Source organism: Cygnus olor, chromosome Z, assembly GCF_009769625.2.
Source record: "Cygnus olor isolate bCygOlo1 chromosome Z, bCygOlo1.pri.v2, whole genome shotgun sequence".
In the NCBI taxonomy this organism is placed as follows: Eukaryota; Metazoa; Chordata; class Aves; order Anseriformes; family Anatidae; genus Cygnus; species Cygnus olor.
Window position 1 is genome coordinate 26977217 of NC_049198.1, and position 23499 is coordinate 27000715.

Genomic DNA, 23499 nt, shown 5'->3' on the forward strand with positions numbered 1-23499 from the left:
CTTACAGGAGATCTCAACTGAAAATCAATACTAAACAGCACAAACTCCCAAAGATGAGCACCTGCACCTATCAGCTAAGACTGTTTCAGCTTTCTACTAGAGAAAAAAGGATTGCTCCCATGATTAGTTAACAGGTATCATTAGTAAGCAATACTGCTAATAGCCAGGTTGCACTGATGATTCCTCTGTTTGAATTCAAAGTCAAATATAGAACACTGATAAGGAATAGGGGACACAATTCTGAACTTCAGATAACCCAAATTCTCTCAAAGTCCAGATGACACGTCAGTACACATTTCCCCAGCTGTTCTGCTCTTCCTCTTTCAGGCCACCACTCCTGGTCAGCTTTAGCTTCCTCACCATCTTAACTAAAACTCTTACCACAAGGCATTCTGTCAATTTCAGCTACACTTTTCATAGCTGAAGAATAACAGAAAATATGTATTTAATACTGCAATCTCTACACACAACGACAAGAACAGCATGAGTCCAAAACTATATATTTTTTAAGATACTTTACAAAAATAAGCCACTTATGTCAATATTTTCTTCATAATTCTAAAAAATTCGGTTAAGTCCCAATTTTTTATTTTGATCCCTAAGCTTCAAGGTACCTTCATCTGTTATGAAAACTCAGGGCTTTTTAAGAAAAAATGTTTATGTGGATGTGTCTCAATACTAAAAAGGGGCTCATTAAGGAAAAAAAGGTCTAATTTATATATCTCATTACACAGTAAGAACAACAAAACTGGGGAAGAATAGGTTAGGGTGCATAGCTTGAGAAGTTTTTGAACCCACACTGAGACAGCCAACAAAATCAGGTATTTTATTCCTATAGCTTCTGAGAGGTTGATTGGAGTAGTTTAAAATCATGTTATGAAGTTGTTAAAAAAAATCTACAGTGTGATTTCCTCTTTATATAAGTAAATCTATTTGTAGACTGTCCAGATTCAAAAAGAATACATATTTTAATCAAACCAATCCATGTCAAGAAACACAAGTTTCTAATGGTACCAAGAAATTATACTTCCTCATTTTGTTATCCAACATCTTCTGGATCATAACTGACAAATCAGCTCTTGGATTCTTTTTCTTGGATTCACCTTTTAAGGTGGTGAGCAGCAGAACCAAGAAAACGACAAGAGTGGCAGCTACAGATTTATCTCATGTGGAAGCAGACAGAAGACAAATCCTTGCCTGTTTAAGAACTAGGCTACTTTAAAAAAGTATACTTAAGCCTCAGTTGACAGAATTCTGCTTGCTATGAATGAACTAACAAATTATACACATATACACACACATATATATAAATTAAAAAATATGTAGTTTGTGGCATTGTCTTTCCTTACCATATGACCAATTGGCTTAAAGATCCTACGACATACACATGCACAGACCACCAGAACAGTCGTTTCCTCACAGCTATCTGCTCTCTTTGCAACTCAGGTGCTCTGCTCTGGTCAGAAGCAAGTTTCTCACATATAAAAAGAAATACTGGTAACAGCTGTCAGTAGCAGCATGTTCAAATGGAGGGGGGAGGGGAGAACCACACAAACCAGTTTTACAGTGGAGACTGAAGTAAAAGAAAGCATTATTAAGCTTCCCCCAGTTATGATATCTATATTTTTTTTAAGCTAAATAGGTGATCCATGATTTGCATTTTGTAGAATTAAAGTCCAAAGCATCTATTAAATTGTACATGTTTATAGCTCCATGTGCCATATTCACAACAAAAAATAAGCTTACAGATAGTCTAAATATCATCTGAAAGAGCCACCCCAGGAAAAAAAAAAGATACAACATCCCTCTTGTCCAAACCGCACGAATTTTTTTTCCTGTTCAGAACTAAAGCCTCTGTATTCCTATACACAAAGTCTTCTTTTTACTGTGGTTCTTGTATTATGCAAGTAACTGTATTTTAAAAACATTTTACACATCACTTTGACGTACTTAAATTCCAGTCAGAAATAGTATCATCATCATCAAGTTCATCATCGTCATCATCATCATCTTCAATACCATCCTCTTCATGTTGCTGAGCCACAGTCCGTGAACGATGAAAACGAGGTCTAATGTCCTGTTCACTATCTGGAATAGCTTCATCTTCTTCAACATCCCCCTGTCATCAAAATGCTTTCATTAGTGCCGTTATATTATTCAAGGAATTTAGGAATGTAGTGTATATCATTCCAATTAACAGCTCAGAAGCTACCCAGATATTCCTACAGAATAAAAGAAATTGGTGCTCACCTTCAGCAAAATAATATCTATCTCTGAATATTTCATACCATTCACCAGCACAGGTATCAACCTACAAAGAAATATTGATACATGTCAAAATAACACATATTAAACAAGACAAATTTCACTTACTCAGGCCACAATTTTGTTTGTAACCCTTCCCAAAATAAAAAAAAAAAAATCCCCAAAAAGCAACTGCCTGATAACAAAAGCTAGAACAAACACAAGCTGCATTTCATGATGCTAATCAGTACTTGTAATCTGAAATAGTGTTATTTTAAAATAACAAGCTTTCTAACTAGAGGTAGCCAGATGGCACAACTGAGTTTTACGTTTCTGTCATAAGATGAAACTTATTCTGACACACCTTTCACAAATTAAATCTAAAACTTTTCAGTAAGTACTTGATAAATAAGTACTAAGTTGGCTCTCACCAACAGCACATGCGAAATTATATACTCGTGTCTGAGGACCCTACCTCGCTATTCCTAGAAGACAGAAGTCTAACTACATTAAGTTCTCCTAACATATAAGAAACCATGTATTACAAGACAAATCAAGCTATTTATGAAATCATCATGGACTGAGCCAGCATCAGTGATGGACTAAATCCATGTAAATTCTGCAACTGAGAAGTATTCTTGTTTAGTGTTTTAACCTTATGTCTCTCCAATTGCTTATGAAAGTAAGTTTCACTGAACTTTATATATTTTAATTGCTTCACATCTAAAATGATAATTTCTACTGAAAAGAATGCATGTCTTCTCTCCACATCTTGTCTGGAAAAACAGACAGAACTACTGCAGTATTTTCAAAAACCTTCCATGGGTGCATTAAATGAAGATTTTGTTTTTTGGATGTGAACATTAAAGATTTTGTTAATTATCACAGAAGACTTTACTTTAAAATTAGTCAGGAAAAAAGTTACAATCAATGTTATGGACATATAGACATTTAAGTCTCAGACGTGGATATTTGTTCCCTTTCAGCCCAAGTCTAAGTGATCATGTAATTTTATTAACTTCTTTATGAAGACAATCGTTGGCATGACTATACACACAGAAGGATTGCACTGCGACCCCCAGATTAGCAGTTGTCTAGGCTACTTGTCCATGTATACCAGGGTACACCAGATATTAGACAATGTCATGTGGAAATGTTTTTTTCAGCTTAAACACACAACAGTGCATCTTAGCATCCATCTGATGTTTAACAGACTTAACTTTACAGTGACCACAGTACACAGAAGCACCAAAGTGACAGATTGCATCTAAAAGTAGTTGTGTCTGAAACATACAAGTCTCTTCAATGAACTCTGTGCCACAAACATTTTTACTCCGCACAACAACTAACTACAGGAAAATTCTTTTAAGCATGCTGTAGGATAGATACAGTCTTTATAAGAGTAACTAGCAAGAAATCAACTGAAGTTTCAAGATGACTATTTCAAAAACAAGTTGTAAATACTCATACTTACTTAGTAAGATGCCGACATAAGACATCCTTACAAATGGGTTGTTCAGCCAAAGTCAGCCAAAACTCACAAGCCTCCAAAGCCACATTTTCATCATGGTCCTGGGTCCTTTGAAGCATGTACTACATGATACAGAAAGAAATTACTCGTATTAGTTCTATGTGACAAGAAGAAGCTACTAATATTGCAAACTGTGTTCACAGAAAATGAGTATGTCACCACAGTAATATTGTTTCTTTGTGGGGAGGGGAAGAGTTAAGAGACTACATAAAGCTAGAAAATTTGAGAATAAACTGAGAATAAACTGAGATTTCTTTCTTAATCCTAGATGATTCACACTCTACATTTCTTCATTGCTTAAGAAAGAACATTATTACCAAGAAACTACGGACAGAGACTAAAGATAATAAGTAACAGTTTCCTTTGATTTTTTTTAACTGACCCCTCTTCACTTTTGAACAAGGAAGTACAAGTACACACTTTAAAATACTCTTTAATCCCAGTGCCATAACAAGCTTCCAAAAATTGATTATGAGACAATCTAAATAAGTAGAACCCCTAATAGGAAAACAACAAAAAAAAAAACCCTCACATTTTTCAAGCCTGAATAGTAATTCATAGATTATCGAATCTGTAAATCTTGCTATGAACCTTTAATCCCCCTTAAATAAAAAATAATCAAATACCTGCATAACTAGAAAATGTAAGTATACCATTGTTGCATCAGTTTCTTACAGACAGCTGCCAGAACAATGAAGGGAAGATGCACGCAACAACCAAAATAGTAATTTGTGTTCTTCCATGCTTGCACTGGGGCATGTTTTGTTTAACATTTTTATTAATGATCTTGATGAGATGATCGAGTGCACCCTCTGATGACACCACATTAGGCTTGAGTATTGATCTGTCTGTAGGTAGGAGGCCTCTGCAGAGGGTTCTGGATAGGCTGGATCAATGGGCCACATCCAAGCGTATGGCATTCAACAGGGCTAAATGCTGGGTGCTATACTTGGGTCATAACAACCTCGTGCAGAAGTCTAAGCTTGAGGAAGAGTGGCTGAAACATCTCCTGGCAGAAAAGGTCCTTGGGGTGCTGGCTGACAGCCCTCTGCACATGAGCCAACAGTGTGGCCAGGTGGCCAAGAAGACCAACGGCATCCTGGCCTACATAAGAAATAGCGTGTCCAGCAGGGCCAGGGAAACGATTGTCCCTCTGAACTTGGCTCTGGTGAGGCTGCACCTTGAGCACTGTGTTCAGTTTTGGGCCCCTCACTACAAAAAAGACACTGAGGTTCTGGAACATATTCAGAGAAGAGCAACATGGCTGGTGAAGGGACTAGAAAACAAGACACATAAGGCATGGCTGAAGGAACTGGGTTTGCTTAGTCTGGAGAAGAGGAGGCTGAGGGGAGACCACATTGCTCTCTACAACTACCTGAAAGGAAGTTGTAGCAAGGTGGGTACCAGCCTCTTTTCTCAGGTGAAAAGTGACAGGTCACAAGGAAATGGCCTCAGGTTGCACTAGGAAAGGTTTAGATTGCCTATGAGGAAGGATTTCTTCATGGAAAGACAGGTTAGACATTGTAACAGGCTGCCCGGGGCAGTGGTGGAGTCCCCCCCTCCCTAGAGGTATTTAAGAGTGATATGGGTGGATGTGGTGCTTAGGGACATGTTTTAGTAGTGGTAGTTTTTAGGTGGATGGTTGGAATTGATGATCTTTAAGTTCTTTTCCAACCTAAATGATTCTATAATTCTACTCATTTTAGAAGCCTCGCAGAAACTCTTGCAGCTACCTCTCCTCATACATGGATTTAAAACAAGCAAAAGAAATCCTTCAGTTACTTCAAAATACTATTTTTCCCCCCCTGGAAATAGAAACCTCTTTTTTATCCTTATGCATTTCAAGGATGCAAGATTTTCCATGGATACACCCCTTTCTACAGAATTAAACTAAACTGCAAGCTTTTCCTAAGGGTTTGCTATTGTGACTAAGAACTAACAGTAACAGAAATACCCCTCTATTCTGAGTTATCATCAAATTGTAGCTTGGAAAAGATAAAAAAAAACCCTACTACTACAAGCAAGGGTTCATTAGTGCAACTGAAATTTGCACTAATTTACGATTTTCCCCTAGAGACCTTAAAAATCCACTATTTTGTTCCATTTGGTTGTTTGTCATGACAGTGAAAAAAGTAACGAGTAGTAATCTGTTTGAAGGCACTCCTCACACTGTCATTTCATCTTTAAGTATACATTATATATATATATATATATATTATAACATGCCGCTTACATGTATATGTATGTATTATAACACGCTGCTTAAAGTTAAATAATCGTTGATTAAAAAAGCTACTTAACATTCAGTGGTATAAGATAATTATATACACAGCCTAGAAATCATAGTAAGAACAGTGATTCTAGTAACAAAGCAAAATGTTGGAAGGGTACCTGAAGATTTTGTTTAATATCATCACGCTAAATTTCAACAAGTACTTTTAATGACAAATTATAAAATTCTGACTTTAGGCAATGAAAATAGTTGCTTCATAACTGCAAATTACAAAACAGTGCAGTAAGATTATTCAATACTTGGTATATATACTAAATATTAATATTCAGTAACTTGGTATGCAAGTTTTTACTAAACTTGTCAGCTTTAAAAGCACAATACTGGGCAAGATGACCTGTCTTTGGATCATTAATTTTCTGAATCATTTTAAAATTGGTTCTGCATTAGCATGAAAAACAGCACATGGATACATGCTTTCTCTCTTTGTTAAGACTCCCTGGACTTACTTAGAATAGCCACCATCAGCAGCTTGGAGGTGGTCAAGCTTCAGAGGGCAAAAACTACTCATTTGAAGGTGACTGTCCCCCTGTACTCAGCTCTGGTGAGGCCACACCTCGAGTACTGTGTTCAGTTTTGGGCCCCTTGCTACAAGAAGGACATGGAGGTGCTCGAGAGAGTCCGGAGGAGGGCAACAAAGCTGGTGAGGGGTCTGGAGAACAAGTCTTATGAGGAGCAGCTGAGGGAGCTGGGGTTGTTTAGCCTGGAGAAGAGGAGGCTCAGGGGAGACCTCATAGCTCTCTATAGGTACCTTAAAGGAGGCTGTAGCGAGGTGGGGATTGGTCTATTCTCCCACGTGCCTGGTGACAGGACGAGGGGGAATGGGCTAAAGTTGCGCCAGGGGAGGTTTAGGTTGGATATTAGGAAAAGCTTCTTTACTGAAAGGGTTGTTAGGGAGTGGAATGGGCTGCCCAGGGAAGTGGTTGAGTCACCATCCCTGGAGGTCTTTAAAAGACGTTTAGATGTAGAGCTTAGTGATACAGTTTAGTGGAGGACTTGTTAGTGTTAGGTCAGAGGTTGGACTAGGTGATCTTAGAGGTCTCTTCCAACCTAGACGATTCTGTGATTCTGTGAATACTAAACGATAGTTGCAGTTCGGGGCATACCAAGATGCACACAGAACTGCGGAAATCAGTAACTATACATGGTAGTCCCAAAACTGAAAAAAGTCTAGACTTCATTATAGAACAGAAATTCATGACAACTGCCTTTTGCAGAGAGGAATCTATTAACTTTTCCCAACAACAAAATATCAAGTATAATGAGAATACAATCTTGGATCTTTTGGCTAGTGACACTATTTCTACCTGCAAAGGCCCAAATCTTAGGAGGGTGAAGAGCAAGATGATATTGCTTTCATCACCACATCTTTCTTGTCAAAAAAAAAAAAAAGCTCTAAACCAGACAAAAAAATCTCAAGAACCAATAATCTTTGCTTGTCCTACACTACATGAGAACACATCTTGTACTGGTAATGTGGAATTCCAGATAACAAACAGAAAAGACTACACACCAGACGAAGGCTGTCACCTGTTTCATTGATCCCTATTGGAAGCCAGTGTTCAAGAAAAAAAATTGAAATTTTCTTCATGTTGTCTGGACCTAGCCCTGTTGGAGTATGACACTGGGCTGTGACCCACTGTTCACATGAAATCCGTCTGACTGACCTTAGCTATATGTTAAGTCTGGCAAGCAGCGTATGTACAGGCTACCTAGAAACTGCCGATATTTCCTGGAAATGTGGAAATTACTCAATTCAAACAGCTGAGTGGGGGAGCGGAGGGGAAGAAGCATACTAGTGCAGATTTGCTTGCCAGTTGACTAATCTAGAATGATAATGGAACTATCAAACAGCATTAACCTCTACAACCGAATGCAATGGGAGGCAACTTTGCTAGCAGCCCAAATAGCATCTCAGCTACATAGCAAAACATGCCTTATCCCATGATCAACACATGCAGAAGAAAAGTGACAGCTTCAATGCGTAAACTGTAGCAGTATCAATACCAGAACTAAGATTTTCAATATGTTCTTGTAACATCAGCTGTTCTGATGAGCAGACAGAACCTCTCCTGTTCCATTTTCTGTCCATTGCCTCTGGTCCTGTCACTGGGCATCAGTAGAAAGAGCCTGGTTTTTGTCTCCTTTGCACCTTTCCTTCAGGTATTTATACACATTTATGATATTCCCACTGAGCCTTCTCTTCCCTAGGCCGAACAGTCCCACATCTCTCAGCCTTTCCTCTTAAGTGAAGGGACTGGAGCACCTCTCCATCTCTGTGGCCTTTTGCTAGACTCTCTCAAGTATGTCCATGTCTCTCTTGTGCCTGAGGAGCTGAGAATGGGACACAGTACTTGAGGTGCAGCCTCACCAGTGCTGAGCAGAGCGGAAAGCTCACCTCCCTTGACCTACTGACAATAATTTTGGCTAATGCAGCTAAGAATACTGTTAGGCTTTGTAGTGGAAAGTGCACATTGCTAGTTCATGTTCAAATCAGCATAGACCAGGACTTCCAGGTCCTTTTCTGCAGAGCTACTTTTCCACCTGGGTGGCCCCCAGCATGTACCTGTGCATGGAGTTCTTCCTCCCCAGCATGTACTTGTGCATGGAGTTCTTCCTCCCCAGGTGCAGGACTTGTCAATTCTCCTTTATGAACTTCATGATGTTCCTGCCAGCCCACCTCTTCAGCCTGCTGAATTCCTTCTGTATGGCAGCATGGCCCTACTGCAAGTCAGCCACTTCTCCCAGTTTCGTGTCATCAACAACTTTACTGAGGGTGCACTCTAACCCATTGTCTAGATTGTTAATGAAGATGTTAGACAGGACTGGGCCCAGTATTGATGCCCCAGGGCACTCCTCTTGTTATTGGACTCTGAGTAGACTTTGCACCACTGACCATTAACCTACAGGTCCTGTTTTTGATCCACATCACTGTATGCTCAACCAGCTCATACTTCAACAGCTTCACTATGAGGATCTTATGTGGGGACAGTTTCAAAGGCCTTACTGGAAGGCCTCCAGGAAGACTATCTACTGCTGCCTCATCCATCACGCTGGTCATTTCACTATGTAAGTTCATCAGACTGGTAAAGCATGAATTCCCTTGGTGAATCCATGCTGACTATCCCGATGATTTTCTTGTCCTTCTCAGGCCTGGAAATAGTTTCCAGGATTATCTGTTTCATCACCTCCCCAGTAAAAAGGCATTCCCTGGAAATGCTTTTTATTTATTATTTCTGCAATCCCAAACTGGTTTCACCATGCAGTGAAGGAAATGAGACTCACCTCAACTATACTAATCATATGGGGAAGAAGGCGATCCATTCGAACTTCCAGCAACATTACCAGAGCGCGGCAAACATTTTTGCGTACTTCAGGCTCCTCATCAGTAGCCAGCGCAAAAAGATTCTGTTGGAAATTAATACCAGTTAAAGTCTTAATTTACCAAGTTCATCTTGCTTTTAAATTTGTATTACTAGCAAACTAAAGTATCCAAATATGCAATTCTGTTACCTTCCCCACACCTCAGAATACCGTATTACTTCTTACAGATACTTGCTTTAGCAAATAGTATTTTCAGATTTTCAGTGTGCATAGTACACATGACGAAAACACTTGGGAATGTTAGACCCTGACACAAGAACATTATTTCCTGGCTATTTAATTTTTCTGTAAACGTAAATGAAGTTCTAAAGCAATGCTTCAGTATGCAACAGCAGCAAATTAAATTCTATAGATAACCTAAAGTACCACCCTTCTTGCTCATGTTCAGTAGTAGTATTAAAAAGACACCCATCACCCAGACAGATTAAATGACATGACGATCCCTGTACTGAGCTCTCTCCATCACAGTTAAGTAACAGACTGGTCTCATTACTTTTTACACCTTTATGCAAAAAAGTTTCCTCTAATTATGAAAAGGAAACACCTTTCAAAACACTACTTTTTATGTAAGAGACTGCCTAGACTAATCAACTCGGCACACAAGCATACAAAAACTTCAACACATAGGGTAAACATAAAGCTAAGAACAGTAAGCCAGAGATAAGTGGCAGTTGTAGAACATTACTCAAAGCTCTTGAAAGAACAGACATTCAATTTGCCTTAATCCCCAACCACCACCAAGAATGCATACCCACCTCAATAAAAGAATCTATGTGCATCATAAGAGCTTGCGTTCTGCTGATGATAAATTGATTGACGCATGCAACAGCGTGAGATCTAGAACAATCAAAATTTACATTTTTGTGATTTAAAACATTTTTTGAAACCGTACGTAGGCATCAAAAACAAATCAGAATCAAATCACATTGACCAAAGATCACCTAGAAGCAAGACTGAAAAAAGTCTGTTCATCTACAGTATTACCAAGGAAAACTAGTAAATCACATTTTTAAGTACCACCTTATACTCCAATACACCTAATAAATATCAGAATGTAAAGTAAATAAAAACCAGAGCAGGATGACTGTATCTGGCACACTTGTTCCTAGCAGCATCTAAGGATGTTCTTTTTGAGCGTATTATGATTATTGATCTCCTCCACTATCAACAATTACATAAAAGTCAACATGGTGAAATTTTAACATGCCCTTCTTCATCTTTAAGTATCAAGTATAAGAGACCAAGTATCAACAATACAGTTATAGCTTAGAACAAGCATACACTTGCAGTTGGATACATACTGGAAGACTTCTGGTAGAAATGTACTACAACTGAAACACCTGTTCTAATCTACCTCATGCAAAGGCACTACTTACAGGTCTTTTTTTATTCCCAGAGATGCAAAAACCAAATTCTGTAAGTAAAGGCAAAAGGCAAAACTACCTTTAAAAGCCTTTCAAGATCCATTCAAGTATTTATACTCCAAACTTAAACTCTGTTCAGACATTTCTTGGAAAACAGTCTCGTAAAACATTGCTCAAAAGCTGTTGGACAAATATAAGGCAGTTATTGGTACTACTAATATTCTTCATACTTCAGCACTATGTACTGAAACTAGGCTGCAGCTGAGAAGATAGCTTGCCTTAACCTTGAAAGTGGTTTAAGAAAATCTCAAAGCCATAAACATAGTGAAGCAGACAAAGTTAAAGAAACTGTACAACGTGGTAAGTAAAAAAAAAAATTTCCATCTCTCCCAGCTGCATTCAAGCATTAAGCTTATCTTTCCAAAAGTGCAATTTCATGTTTTGTGTATTTGTCTTAACATGCATCTATTTCAGGTCAGTGAGTTTCTAAATCTTATTTTAATTCTATCATAAGATGGATATCCCAACCATACAAATGTTACTGGACCTGACGCTCACCAACACAGATGAGCTAATTAAAGAGGTCAAGACTGGAGGCAGTCTGGGCTGCAGTGATCATACCCTAGTGGAATTCATGAGGGATATGGGCCTGGCAAAGAGTAAAGTGAGGACCCTGAATTTTAGGAGAGCAAAATTCCAGTTGTTAAAAAAATTGTTGTATGAGATTTCCTGGGAAATGTGTCCTTAGGGATAGAGGGACTAATTAGAGCTAGCAGCTCTTTAAGGACACTTTCCACAGAATTCCAGAGGTCTCAATTCCCACATGTAGGAAATCAAGCAGGGAAGGCAGAAATCTCGTGTGCCTGAGTGGTTAAACCTGCTGGTATAACTGAGGTGTAAGAAGGAAATGCATAGGAAATGGAAGCCAGGGACACATGGCCTGGGAAGAGTATGGGAATGGAATCAGGAAAGCCAAGGCACGGTTAGAGCTGGCAAGGGATGCAAAGAATAATAAGGGATTCTACAGGTACATTAACCAGAAAAAGATGACTAAAGAGAATGTACACCCTCTGATAAGCAAAACCGGAGAACTGGTGACAGACACAGAGAAGGCTGAGGTTCAACAGTTTTTTGCCTCGGTGTTCACTAGCAGTTACTCTTCTCACATCTCTCAAGTCCCTGAACCTCAAGGCAGGGACTGGGGGTATGAAGTCTCTCCCAATGTAAGCGACAATTGAGTTCGAGACCACCTGATGAACCTGAACATATACAAGTCTATGGGGCACAATGAGATGCATCCCAGGGTCCTGAGGGAATTGGCTGAACTACACACTGGTCAGCCTCATCACTGTACCTGGGAGGATCATGGAATAGATACTCCTGGAAGCAATGTCAAGGAACCTGAAGGATGAGGAGGTGATTTGTGACAGCCAGCATGGCTTCACCAAGGGCAAATCATGCCCCACCCATCTGGTAGCATTCTATGATGGAATGATTGTATCAGTGGACAAGTAAAGAGCAACTGATGCCATCTAACTGGACTTCTGTAAGGCCTTTGACACAGTCCCACACAACATCCTCGTCTCTAAATTGGAAAGATTTAATGGATTCAGGGGATCAAGAACTGGCTGGATGGCCACAGCCAGAGGGCCTCCAGCACCTCCAAGTAGACCTTACTGCAGCCTTTCAATACTTAAAGAGGGCTTCTAAAAAAGATGCAGGCAGATATTTTATCATGGCCTGTACTGATAGGACAACGGGTAATGGCCTGAAACTGAACGAGGGTAGATTGAGGTCAGATATAAGAAAGAAATTCTTCACCCTGAGGGCAGTGACACATTCTAACAAGTTATCCAAAGCTGTGGATACCCCACCCCGGAAGTGTTCAAGGCCAGGCTGGTCAGGGCTGTGGGAAATCTGATCTAGTGAAAGACACCCCTGATCCATGGTGTGTGTGTGGGGGCGAGGAGTTGGACTAGATGATCTTTAAGGTCCCTTCCAACCCAAGCTGTTCTGTGATTCTAGGATAAATCTCTAGTTTCTCTACCCGTCCTTTTAATCTTCACCACCTACTAGTGCTGGCAATAAAGAGTTACAGTCCTCAAGGTGCGCAAACACAACTTTCAAATAGGAGTTCAAGAAATACATTTCACAGAAATGCTCAGAATCCCAGTATCCACAGAATTCCTGCAGAATCATTCCCTGGAAGAAGGGGCCTCTGGAATTCATCTGGTTTCATTCAACCTACTGCACAAGCCAGACACCCAGAGCAGGTTGCCAGGAACATGTCCAAGTTGTGTTTGGAGATCTCCGAGGGAGACTCAACAACCTCTCTGAGCAACCTGTGCCAGTGCTCTGTCACAGGCACAGAAGGAAGTAGTTCCTGATGAGCAGATAGAACCTCCTGTGTTCCAGTTTCTATCCATTGCCTCTTGTCCTGTCACTGGTCACCACTAGAAAGAGCCTGGCTCTGTCTTCTTTGCATGCTCCCTTCAGGTATTTATCACATTGATGATATTCCCACTGAGCCTTCTCTTCCCTAGGCTGAACAGTGCCAGCTCTCTCACCCTTTCCTCACAGGAGAAGTGCTCCAGCCCCTTCACTATCTTTGGGGTCCTTTGCTGTCTCTCTCCAGTATGCTAATGTCTCTCTTGTACCTGATCTGTGATCACACAGGTCAGACCCAGAGCTGGACACAGTACTTGAGCTGTGGCCTCACCAGTGAGGAGTAGAGGGAAAGGCTCACCTCCCTTGAGGTGATATTTTGGCTAATGCAGCTCAGGATACCATTAACCTTCTTTGAGCAAGGGTACATGGCTGGCTTACTTCAGGGTAAAAGCTACCACTCTTGTTGATAAATACTAGCAGTAACAAGTTAATTCTTGAACCTTTTTTTTTTTTTGGCCATACTTATGTTACTTAGAAGAAATTAATATAGTATTCAAGTGAAAAGATGAACCCATTTAATTTGACCCAGTTGAAAGATAAAAAGCTTTATAAGTTTCAGGGCAGTTAGAAGAAAAAAGCAGAAACATTCTCCTGAAAGAACTCAGAAATTATCAGCAAATGATTTCTTGACTCTCTCATTGCTGTAGTCATTTCAAAATGAATGAGGCATGCAACATAGTTTTTTCAAATGATCCTGAACAAGCAAATGGCACAGAGATTCCATGCATGAACAATTTTCATGCTAGTCTCCTGGGTTAACAGATCAACCTCCTCTTTTATACATCTTCCAAATCTACAGTCCATGATTTTGCATATCAAAGTGTTCCTTTTGTCATGTTGCCTATTATGAAAAATTTAATGCAGTGTTTAGAACTTAATATACTTTGTGGTTGGTTTTTTTTTTTTTTCAAATTAGACTATTTTGAATAGATCTACAAGACATCAACCTTGCTGCTCATTTAAATAATATCTTTAACATAGAACTGTAGTACAAGATATAAACCTACCTTATTTTTGCACTGCTGTGCTTGAAGAACTGCAAGAATTTAGGGATCATGATATTTAATGGTCGGTCCAATACATCACTATCTAATATTTCAGCAGAATCTTCACATATCTTCTGAAGAGCACCAAATGCACCCTGTTTAAAACACAAACAAACCATACAACTGTTCTTTCACATTCTGAAGAAAGCTGTATGTCAGAACAGGTAATTTCAGCACAATACCACAGTAAATGTGGTAAGTTAAATGTAGAGTAAAATTGAAACATCCTTGAAGGCTTTCATCCTCTAATACTTTCATCTGTAAGCTCTCAAGCTGGACAAATGGCTGACAAGCGCTAATTTTCATTTTAGCATGCAATATTAATTTATTTAATTTTATCTTAAAAAATGCTTAAAAGCTGTTTCTTATTTGAAAAAACAACCTGGTGCAGGAGTATCTGATTTTATTTATATATGATTTTATTACAGGGTAAAACAGAACTGTACGTATGATGGTCTATTTGAGTCTCGCTTTAAAGTGCTTTTTCCTTTTTGTTGGGAAAACAGCACTAAAACATTATGTAACAGCATGATACCTTGGACCATCATTCTATCTCTAAGGGTTATTTTATACAAAATGCTTCACATACTTATGGAGACAATATCAAATAACTGAAGTTGTGATCACAGTTTATTTTTTATTTTTAAATCAGACAAGACTTTTTTTCTTCCTTGGTTTATAACACTTAGGTTGGTACTTAATTCTTTTTCTTCACATACACTGAAGAAAGAGTTCACTTCACACTAGCCTGATACAGCAATGACAGATCGCTTTTCCAGATGAAGTTATATGAACAATGCACAACTGAAGCATTTAAGTAAGAAGAGTCAAGGTCAACTTGGTAATGCCTAAATGACTAGGCACCACAGAGCATAACTTAAGGACACTTCCCATCTGAGATGCTACCAACTATCCATCTGCAGCCTTATTCTGCTTTTATGCAAAGAAAACATTCATTTGAATGAACGTTGAGAACAAGGAATGAAGGTAGAATAGGAAGTACCAACTTTGAGCCACTGTTATCTGAAGAGATTATATATGTATGTACGTATAAACAGAAAATACTATTCATATAAACGGTATATATGAAAAGACAAAAATAATCAATTTCAGATAATCTATTTCAAAGTAAGTCTCCTTACCTCGCAAGTATTGTAATCCTCAGAATCCAACAAGCTGCAAAGCTTTGGTAAGAGTTCAGGCCAATTCTGCAATTCCCCTTTTGAGGCAATGGTTGTTATCAGAATGCCTAAGTGAATCACAGAGGAATGCGGGAAATGAGATTTCATTTTCACGTTTCACACTCTTTTTTCACCTCCCCCTCTCCACCCTCCCCTGTCTTCTCAAAGAAGAAAGGAATTAAGAAATGGCAAACAAAGAGATAGGAAGTAGATTTAATTATGAATGATATTTGAACGGCTTTGAAATGCAAACGTTGGTTGTTTCTTCCTCCTACCATGAAGGGCTCAGACTTGAGAACTAAGGCAGAAAGTAATTCCAGTTAAGGAAATAACCATGTCCAAACACTAAGACAGGTTTGACTGTAAAATTACAAAGCACTGTAAAAATCCTGACCTCCAGTAAACAGAGAATCCACCTTACATTAACTCTTATGATACAGAAGCACGAACAAAGGAAGTACTTCATAATGGTTGTCATTATTCAGCAAACTTACAACCTAGTAGTCAAGTTGTGAACACACAACTTAACCATGTTTATATAAACCATTATGGAAACATGTTAAGAGTGAAAAACCTGTTAAGAGCTTTCATACTATGGCAGGTCATCCAGCGACCATCTGTGGAGGCTGGCTGACTCAGGTCCAGCAGATAGGACAGGCCAATGAGTCACTAATTCCATTTCCAGTACACACAGAAATTCCAAGAAAAACAAATCAGAAGACAAGGACAGGGAAGGCTGTTTAAGAACTAGTACAGACTTTATACAAGTCAAGATTTAAAAGTCAGCATAATTCACTACTAATACTGGTAGTTACGCCTCATCCCATCACTGGGAACCACTGGAAACAACCTGGCTCTGTCTTCTTTGCACCCTTCTTGCAGGTACTTACAGACACGGAGATCCCTTGACCTTCTCTTCCTTCCCTAGGCTGACCAGTCAGTCCCAGCTCTCTCAGCCTTTCCTCAGAGGAGAGGTGCTCCAGTCCCTTCACTATCTTTGTGGCCCTTTGCTGGACTCTCTCCAGTATGCTAATGTCTCTCCTGGACCTGAGGAATCCAGTATTTGAGGTGTGGCCTCACCAGTGCGGAAGAGAGGGAAAGGCTCACCTCCCTTGACCTGCTGGCAATACGTGTGCTAATGCAGCTCAGGATACCATTAGTCTTTGCAGCAAGGGCACGTTGCTGGCTCATGCAATTAAACTGAACGTCACAAAGTAATTTCTGACTTTCGACAGGTTTGAGTAAGACCTGAGAGTTAAAGTGGGCCTCTCCTTCTGACCAACATTCTAAGCTCCGAGTTTATAAATTGAAACTGAAAATCTTTAAAAGACGGTCTTTGATGTGTAATGAACTTCACATCACCACTACGAATCTGCTGCTATTTCACTTGACAAATGTGAAATATAACATTAGCTGCAGCTTGGTGCCCTATTAGCCCAACTTACGAGAAAGTCCAGAGGGATGTCAGAATTCGTAAAAAACAGAAGTGCAGTTGTCATGACAGCATCATTTTCTCATTATTTCAATTATATACAACCCTAATTTATAGCACCAGCTCTACCATAAAAAAAAAATGAGTATGAAGTAAAAGCAGCTATGCTTCAGTACTTTCATGCCAATAACAGAACAGGGGAAGGCTTTTTTTTTTTTTCTTCCAGGTGGTGTTTTGCCTCTGTAGCTCCTAAAAATCTGATTTCTGAACTCCTTAATTCTAAAAAGCCAAACTTCATGACAAAACTGCCCCACACAGAATAATCATTAACTTTCATTTCCTTTCTACAGTGAAGCTCTTCAGTCCTGCCACTTATTCAAACTATTTTACTTGCTTGCTTTTAAGCAGGACCTGACCAAGGTACAGTCCTGACCAAACCAGAATTCCTGGGAAGTTCTAAAAATAGTCAAACACCTTCTAAATAGATGCATTTATTTCCTGGTTAACTTGGTGGGTCCTCAACACATGCAGCAGTCCTTTTTAAATTTGAATCCATATTTTAACATTGTCTTGAGGGTTTTTAAGATCTGTACTACACTGAACGTAGAAGTTTTGCACAGTTACTCATGTTGGGGTTAAAAAAAGCATAACACTAAGTGAGGAAAAAATAACACATTTACTATTCAAACTTAAGTCACTGTTCTAAAACCAACTCTATTGCTGTGTTCATTCTCTTCTGTGAGATGACTTCTGACAAGAGAATTTATCAGCTTGCCTCCATCTTGATCAAAAGGTATTAGCTTTTGTCTGGTTAGCACCAGATACCAGAGACCACAAAGGAGTGAAGGCTGCATTACTTCCCTGATGGTGTTTTGATGCTGCTGTATGTGCTTGTTTTCCTCTCAGAATTACAGAGATCTTAGTTATGGTTGTCCCATTAAATTGATTGTGCTTGAACAGCAAAAAACTACGCATCTCAACGAGCAGCTCTGACTAGTAAATGCCTGCTCATATGCTAATAAGCTGTGTAGGTAGGTAGTAACACATTTACACCTTGCTGATATCAAGTCACTGGTGGGTATTGGACCAAGATCACTATTAAGACAGAAGTCTTTACTTCACACAGGAAGGTGCAAAGCATGTGCTAAATAGGAATCCTTACATATGTATGCTCACAGCTGATCACTCGGTATGCATCTTCAGAGTTTGTACCTGACTGAATAATCCCTGCAAAGATCCCTTAAAGCTCAACAGTAATTTAACTATTAATCCACAAACTATTTTTTACTAGGAGAAATCAAAGAACTGATTGAAAACAAATAAACAACCCCTACAGAAAAGCAACCACCACCAAACCATGGAACAGCCCTAAGACAGCACTCCAAATGGAGCTGGAATATCTCCTTTAGACAGTTCCATTGTACGACATTGACAATTCCTATGAACAAATAGTAAGCACAACCTCTAGCCTGAAAGTTTCTATTGTTGTTAAGGAAATGAGGCATTAATAAAAATCACAGTAAATCAGCTTCAAAAGTGATGAGACAGCAAAAAAACAAAAACTAAGAGATGGGCATTTTTCCTCTAGCCCAAAGTAAATAATAGAGCTGTCCAGGGAAGCAATCCTATAGAACAGATAAAAACAAAATCAAGTGACTCTAACGGAGCAGTAACTGGTAGATTATTTTATATGCTTGCTGAGCCAACAGGAATCAGTTAATATGAGCTGAATTTCCTCTGAAGTGGCACATGCTCTCTTTCTTCCTTTTGTAATCATCTATATCGTTAATGCTTTTTTACTTTTTTTTCCTATTTTTTTGGAGCGGACAAGGAGAATTACTGCAGTGACTGTAGTAATTAAGGAAAATCATATTCTCAAAGAGCAGACAGGAAAAAAACCCTCTGCTTATAAAAATAACAATAATGCACACTTGCAACATTTTATGGAAGAGGCGCACTAAAAGAGGAAATCAGAACTTCATGTAGCAAAAAAAAATATAAACACTTGTAGATGATGTCCTAATCACCACAATTTATCTACTGTTTTCTAGAAGAGGTGTTTAAAAGCAGAAGCTCATTATGTGAATGTATGTCACACATGGTACAGTAATTATGATTCCCTGAAGGGGTATGAATGTATGTGCATACATGGGTGGGGAGGGAGGAAAAGAAAGCAGCTACATAAGTATTTAATTGAAGCAAATGGAGTGCTGAAATAGTTCTGAAGTCAGACCTTTGTTCCTATTTTCAGGTACAAAAAACAGCAAAGAGCTGAGTTTTAGTAGATTTAAGTAAACTTATTTTAGTTATATTTTAAGAGATGTGAACTGAATTGCTAAATCAACTTAAGAAAACAGGAAGCAAAAATAAGTCCAACTTGCACATATTCATACTGAACATTAATATCTGCATTGAAACATTCTGAAGTTGCAACAATTACCAGAAGCAAACAGTTTCTGGAGTTCAATAACTCTTTAGCCTTCTAGTGAGCCTCCAACTCATATATTCTGCATACTGAAAATGTTACCGATATCAGTAAGAGCAAACTCACCTACAGTAGCTCTAATCAAGGGAGAGGAATCACCAATGTTGTTCAGACATTCACTTTTAATGAAGTCAGTTACCCCATTTGGGAAGTTGTGAAAGTGTGCTTTTACATTATTCTTCAAGATAAGACCACTCAAGGAACGTGTTGGTTCATCTGCAACAGAAAATAAGTTACATTCAACCTTCAATCAGCTCATAGAATAAGGCAGATTTCCAAACAATGCAACAAGAACAAAGCTTATAATGAGATATTAATCTTATTTCTTCCTCCAACTACACCCATCAATTCATGTAGCAAAGCTTTCTAGTTTCAGAATTCAGTAGTTCCATTTATTCAAAATTAGACTATTAGTATTGCCTATTCAACATTTTGAGATACAGTTTTCTAGATATAGGCAGGGAATAGATCTGAATTCACAGGGTAAGAGAAAAAACTCTACTCCCTGAGAAATAGCGTTTTATTTTTCTACAGAATATTGAACTCCCTTCAGATACCAGCTGTTCTACTGATCCATTAAATTAATAACTAAGATGGAGACAAAAAAGGCTTTAAACACTGTTAACAGGTGTTACATAGTGCAAACCGTAAGAAAAAAAGCTACCAGAACGGACCTAAACAGAGTAAAAATTCAAATTAAGACCACCTTGAGTTTCAGTTCAAGTTTGAGTTCGCTGAGTTATTTTTTCCTGTGTATTCCTCTAAATTACTGCAACAACAGGAAGAATGGAAAAAGAACAGCTGAGACCTTTCAGTTATATTGGAGTAGGCTTGTGCTTGGTTCTTCATGAGAATGAGTAACTTAGTTTTACTTCTAAAACACACTGAAAGTGAGATCTGGATGTTCTATAAAGAAAGTCTATCCTATAAGAACCTTTACATTTACAGCAACTCTAAACAGCACATAAAGGTAATTTTAATTAGTATTTTAGTCCCATGTTTGAATTTCTTTTGCTATTGTTCATAGCCCTGACCTGGGCAAGAAATAAGAATATTCAAAGTTTATTTGCAACCAGAATTACAGTTTTCACACAGATCTATTGTAGGTTTTCAAAATGATTAATATCCAGATAGAATAAAGATAAGTAAAGTAAGATATGCACTTTTCAAAAATATTTTAACATTAAAGTTACTGCATCACAACATAGTACTCTCAGTACACCCCGATGTCTTCAACATCTGGCAGTCAGATACTTTTGTTATGATCAGGGCTAATTAAAACAGAAGCAGACCTTCTCGGGACAGGGTTTTTTTGCTTGGTTGATTAGAAATTAAAGTTCATTTTAATCAACTTATCTTATTTAAGCTCCAAAACCAGAAAGCCATCAGGCACTCTTTAATCTATTTTCTATGTTCATATTTCATTTTTCCTGAAGAAGCATTATTTTTCATGCTTTGTAACTATAAATGTATTGATTCAAAAACACAGCTTTTGTATAGAACTCATTATTATAAACCAGGAAGCCACACACTAAATAAGTATTTGAAACAATTATGCAACTTTACCTACACCATAGGTTTTAAGTACCATCAAACTTTAACTAGTACAAAAAAAAAACAACAACAAGCAAACAAACAAAAAACCCACATTGTTTCATTTGTATAGTGTAGCAGCATTTCAAGGGCCAACAAATTTTCTGGGAGAATGAAAAAGGAGGGGCAAAGAGTGTTTGCTATTTTAAATGGAGACTAGATGAGTGGAGAAGCTTTTCACAACCACAGAACTTGGTTATGACTTGTGACAGACAGTATAACTACTACTTGGCAAGTCAAACCAAATAATTCCATCATTTTTTTCAACAATTTGAAGATATCATCAACAAAATTCTGTTAGAGAATGACCTACAGAAAGAAGTTCCCATTTGAATGCATGATCAGCTTCAGTTTTGACTGAAATACTTATTGAATTAAAAGTAAAATCTCTACATCTACTATTAAACCAATTTTATGTATCAAACTCTGACTGCTTTACATAACTGCAATCCACTGACAGCAGATCTTCAAGAAATCCAGTGCTCCGTAAGCAATTAAAATTGTGCCTATGTGTTTGGCCAGGACAGAAGCCAGAGGAGTCCTTCTTTAATTCCCATGTGATTTAAAGTCCTTGCAAGCTACGATTTATGCATCATCTTAGTGACCAGTTAGACACAATACAATAATTGCTCATTCTTTTATCTGCCAGCAGTATCTTCTTAGGGGTGCAGGAGGTCAGAGTTACGTCCAAGGTCTGATTAGACACGATATGTTAGCTGCTATTAGTATAAACTAATATTAGCCAGAAAATACTAAACACTCCGTTAAGGAAAAACAGTTGTCCTTTAGTATGCCTGGACATGATTGCAAAAGTGACAAAACAACAGCTTCAATTTAACCAAGCAAAGATACAGATACTAAGAAATTTCTCAGATTAGCCATCTGGTTTAAATAAATATCAAGGCTGCCTTTAAGAAAAATGCTGCTGAAGTACTGCCTTATGGAGCATCCTATGGAGTGCAGCAGTATCAAGTATCTCAAATCCATTCCTTTAGCCAAGATAAGATAAGGATAGAAAGACTATTCTTCTCGGTAAACATTTATCGCAGACTTGCAAAGATTGCAAGGGATTCATACCAGAAGTCACATCTCCGTCAAATGGCAAAGAACAAGAAGCAAGAAAATCAGAAAGATTCAAGACAAAAAACAAAGCCAATTATCACCATGCTGAGAGGTGGCAAACAGATCACAAAGATGGGCCAAAGAGACTGCTAAACAGACCCTGGCTATTTAAGCTACAGAAGCAACACAGAATCTGATACTCAGGCATTTCAAAAACCACACCACAGTCAGAATCTTAGTTTGAGAAAAAAAACATTCTGATACCTCACTGCATGAAGATATCTATGGAATTCAGGGCATTCGACAACTTAACAACTACACTGTCAGAAAACAATAATATAGGTCTGAGGAGTTTTTGCTGTAACACCAAGATTACAAGCAGATGTCCTAAGAGCTGAGTAAGACACTCTCCAGTCTTCATAGATTTTGTGCTAAGTTCTGTCAGCCATATGCTTCAGCCATCAAAAGAGATTGCAGTCTTGCCTCCTATCTCAGTCAGCCCTGAAGTATAGAGTGGACAAGAACATACAGTACAAGAAAAAAGGGAAGTGAAGCAGACCTCTAGCATTTGATGTCGTCTTCACTGCCAAATTAATCAGCAGAAGATCCCCCACTCACCTTACCTCACTTCACAATATAGCTATTCAAATATTATGTGGTTTTGAGCAAGTTTTCAACTCCCTTGCAAGGCTGTAGTACTAGTTTAAGGTTTTAATGGCTCACAAAGTACTTAAAAAACAGTACTTAAAAGCACTGCTGTACTAGCCTTAAAGAATGAGATTGTGCCCTTAAATAAACACATTTCCTCTAATCAGAACGTGTATGATACTGGGTATATATGTGAAAGCAGTGCATCTTCTGTAGTTCACCTGAAAGTCCAACTGAGCTAAGAAAAAGACTACCATGCAAAAAAACATATGAAACATATGACTGTGTAAAATGATTTATAGACTCCTACTCTGACCAGTAAAATATCCATAGAAGTAGACATGGGTGCCATGATGTCAGGGTAGTGTTCTGCCTGAGTGGACAAGATGTCACGCACACACATATTAAAGAGTGTTTATTATTCTTCATAGAATTACAGATCAAAAATGGTTTCTCCTACTCTTGAGGGTAGGTGTTGGTGTCTGATCTAGGCTGTGATGGCTCCTAAGAAGCAACACCACCACCTCTTTGTAGATTGTCAGAAAGCAGACTTGCTGTGATATGTTATGACGACGTCAGAACAGTTTCAGTGGGTTATCTTGCAGTGCTGAGGCAGGTGCAATTGATTAACTCACCACTCCCGTGAAGCCAAATCTAGCCCTATAAAAGGAATGCCAGTTATCGATTCTCACACTGTTCGTGTGCAAGTAACAATGCCACCCCTTTAACGCTAATTGGAGAGGAACACAGAAAAAAATACCAGCAATAATAGTACACACTGTATTTTTCCT

General features: G+C 38.5%; 1 protein-coding gene across 2 annotated transcripts in view; it reads right to left on the reverse strand.

Moving 5' to 3' along the window:
• Window positions 1-23499, reverse strand: part of TNPO1 (transportin 1) — a 62440-nt gene that overhangs the window by 24578 nt on the left and 14363 nt on the right. For both annotated transcript variants that reach the window (XM_040540315.1, XM_040540316.1), the window contains 8 exons: window positions 19472-19621; window positions 15450-15556; window positions 14269-14402; window positions 10205-10286; window positions 9351-9473; window positions 3719-3837; window positions 2251-2311; window positions 1951-2119 (listed from right to left, as the gene is read on the reverse strand). In XM_040540315.1, the coding sequence (XP_040396249.1) occupies window positions 1951-2119; window positions 2251-2311; window positions 3719-3837; window positions 9351-9473; window positions 10205-10286; window positions 14269-14402; window positions 15450-15556; window positions 19472-19621 (945 nt within the window). The remainder of the gene's footprint in view (window positions 1-1950; window positions 2120-2250; window positions 2312-3718; window positions 3838-9350; window positions 9474-10204; window positions 10287-14268; window positions 14403-15449; window positions 15557-19471; window positions 19622-23499) is intronic.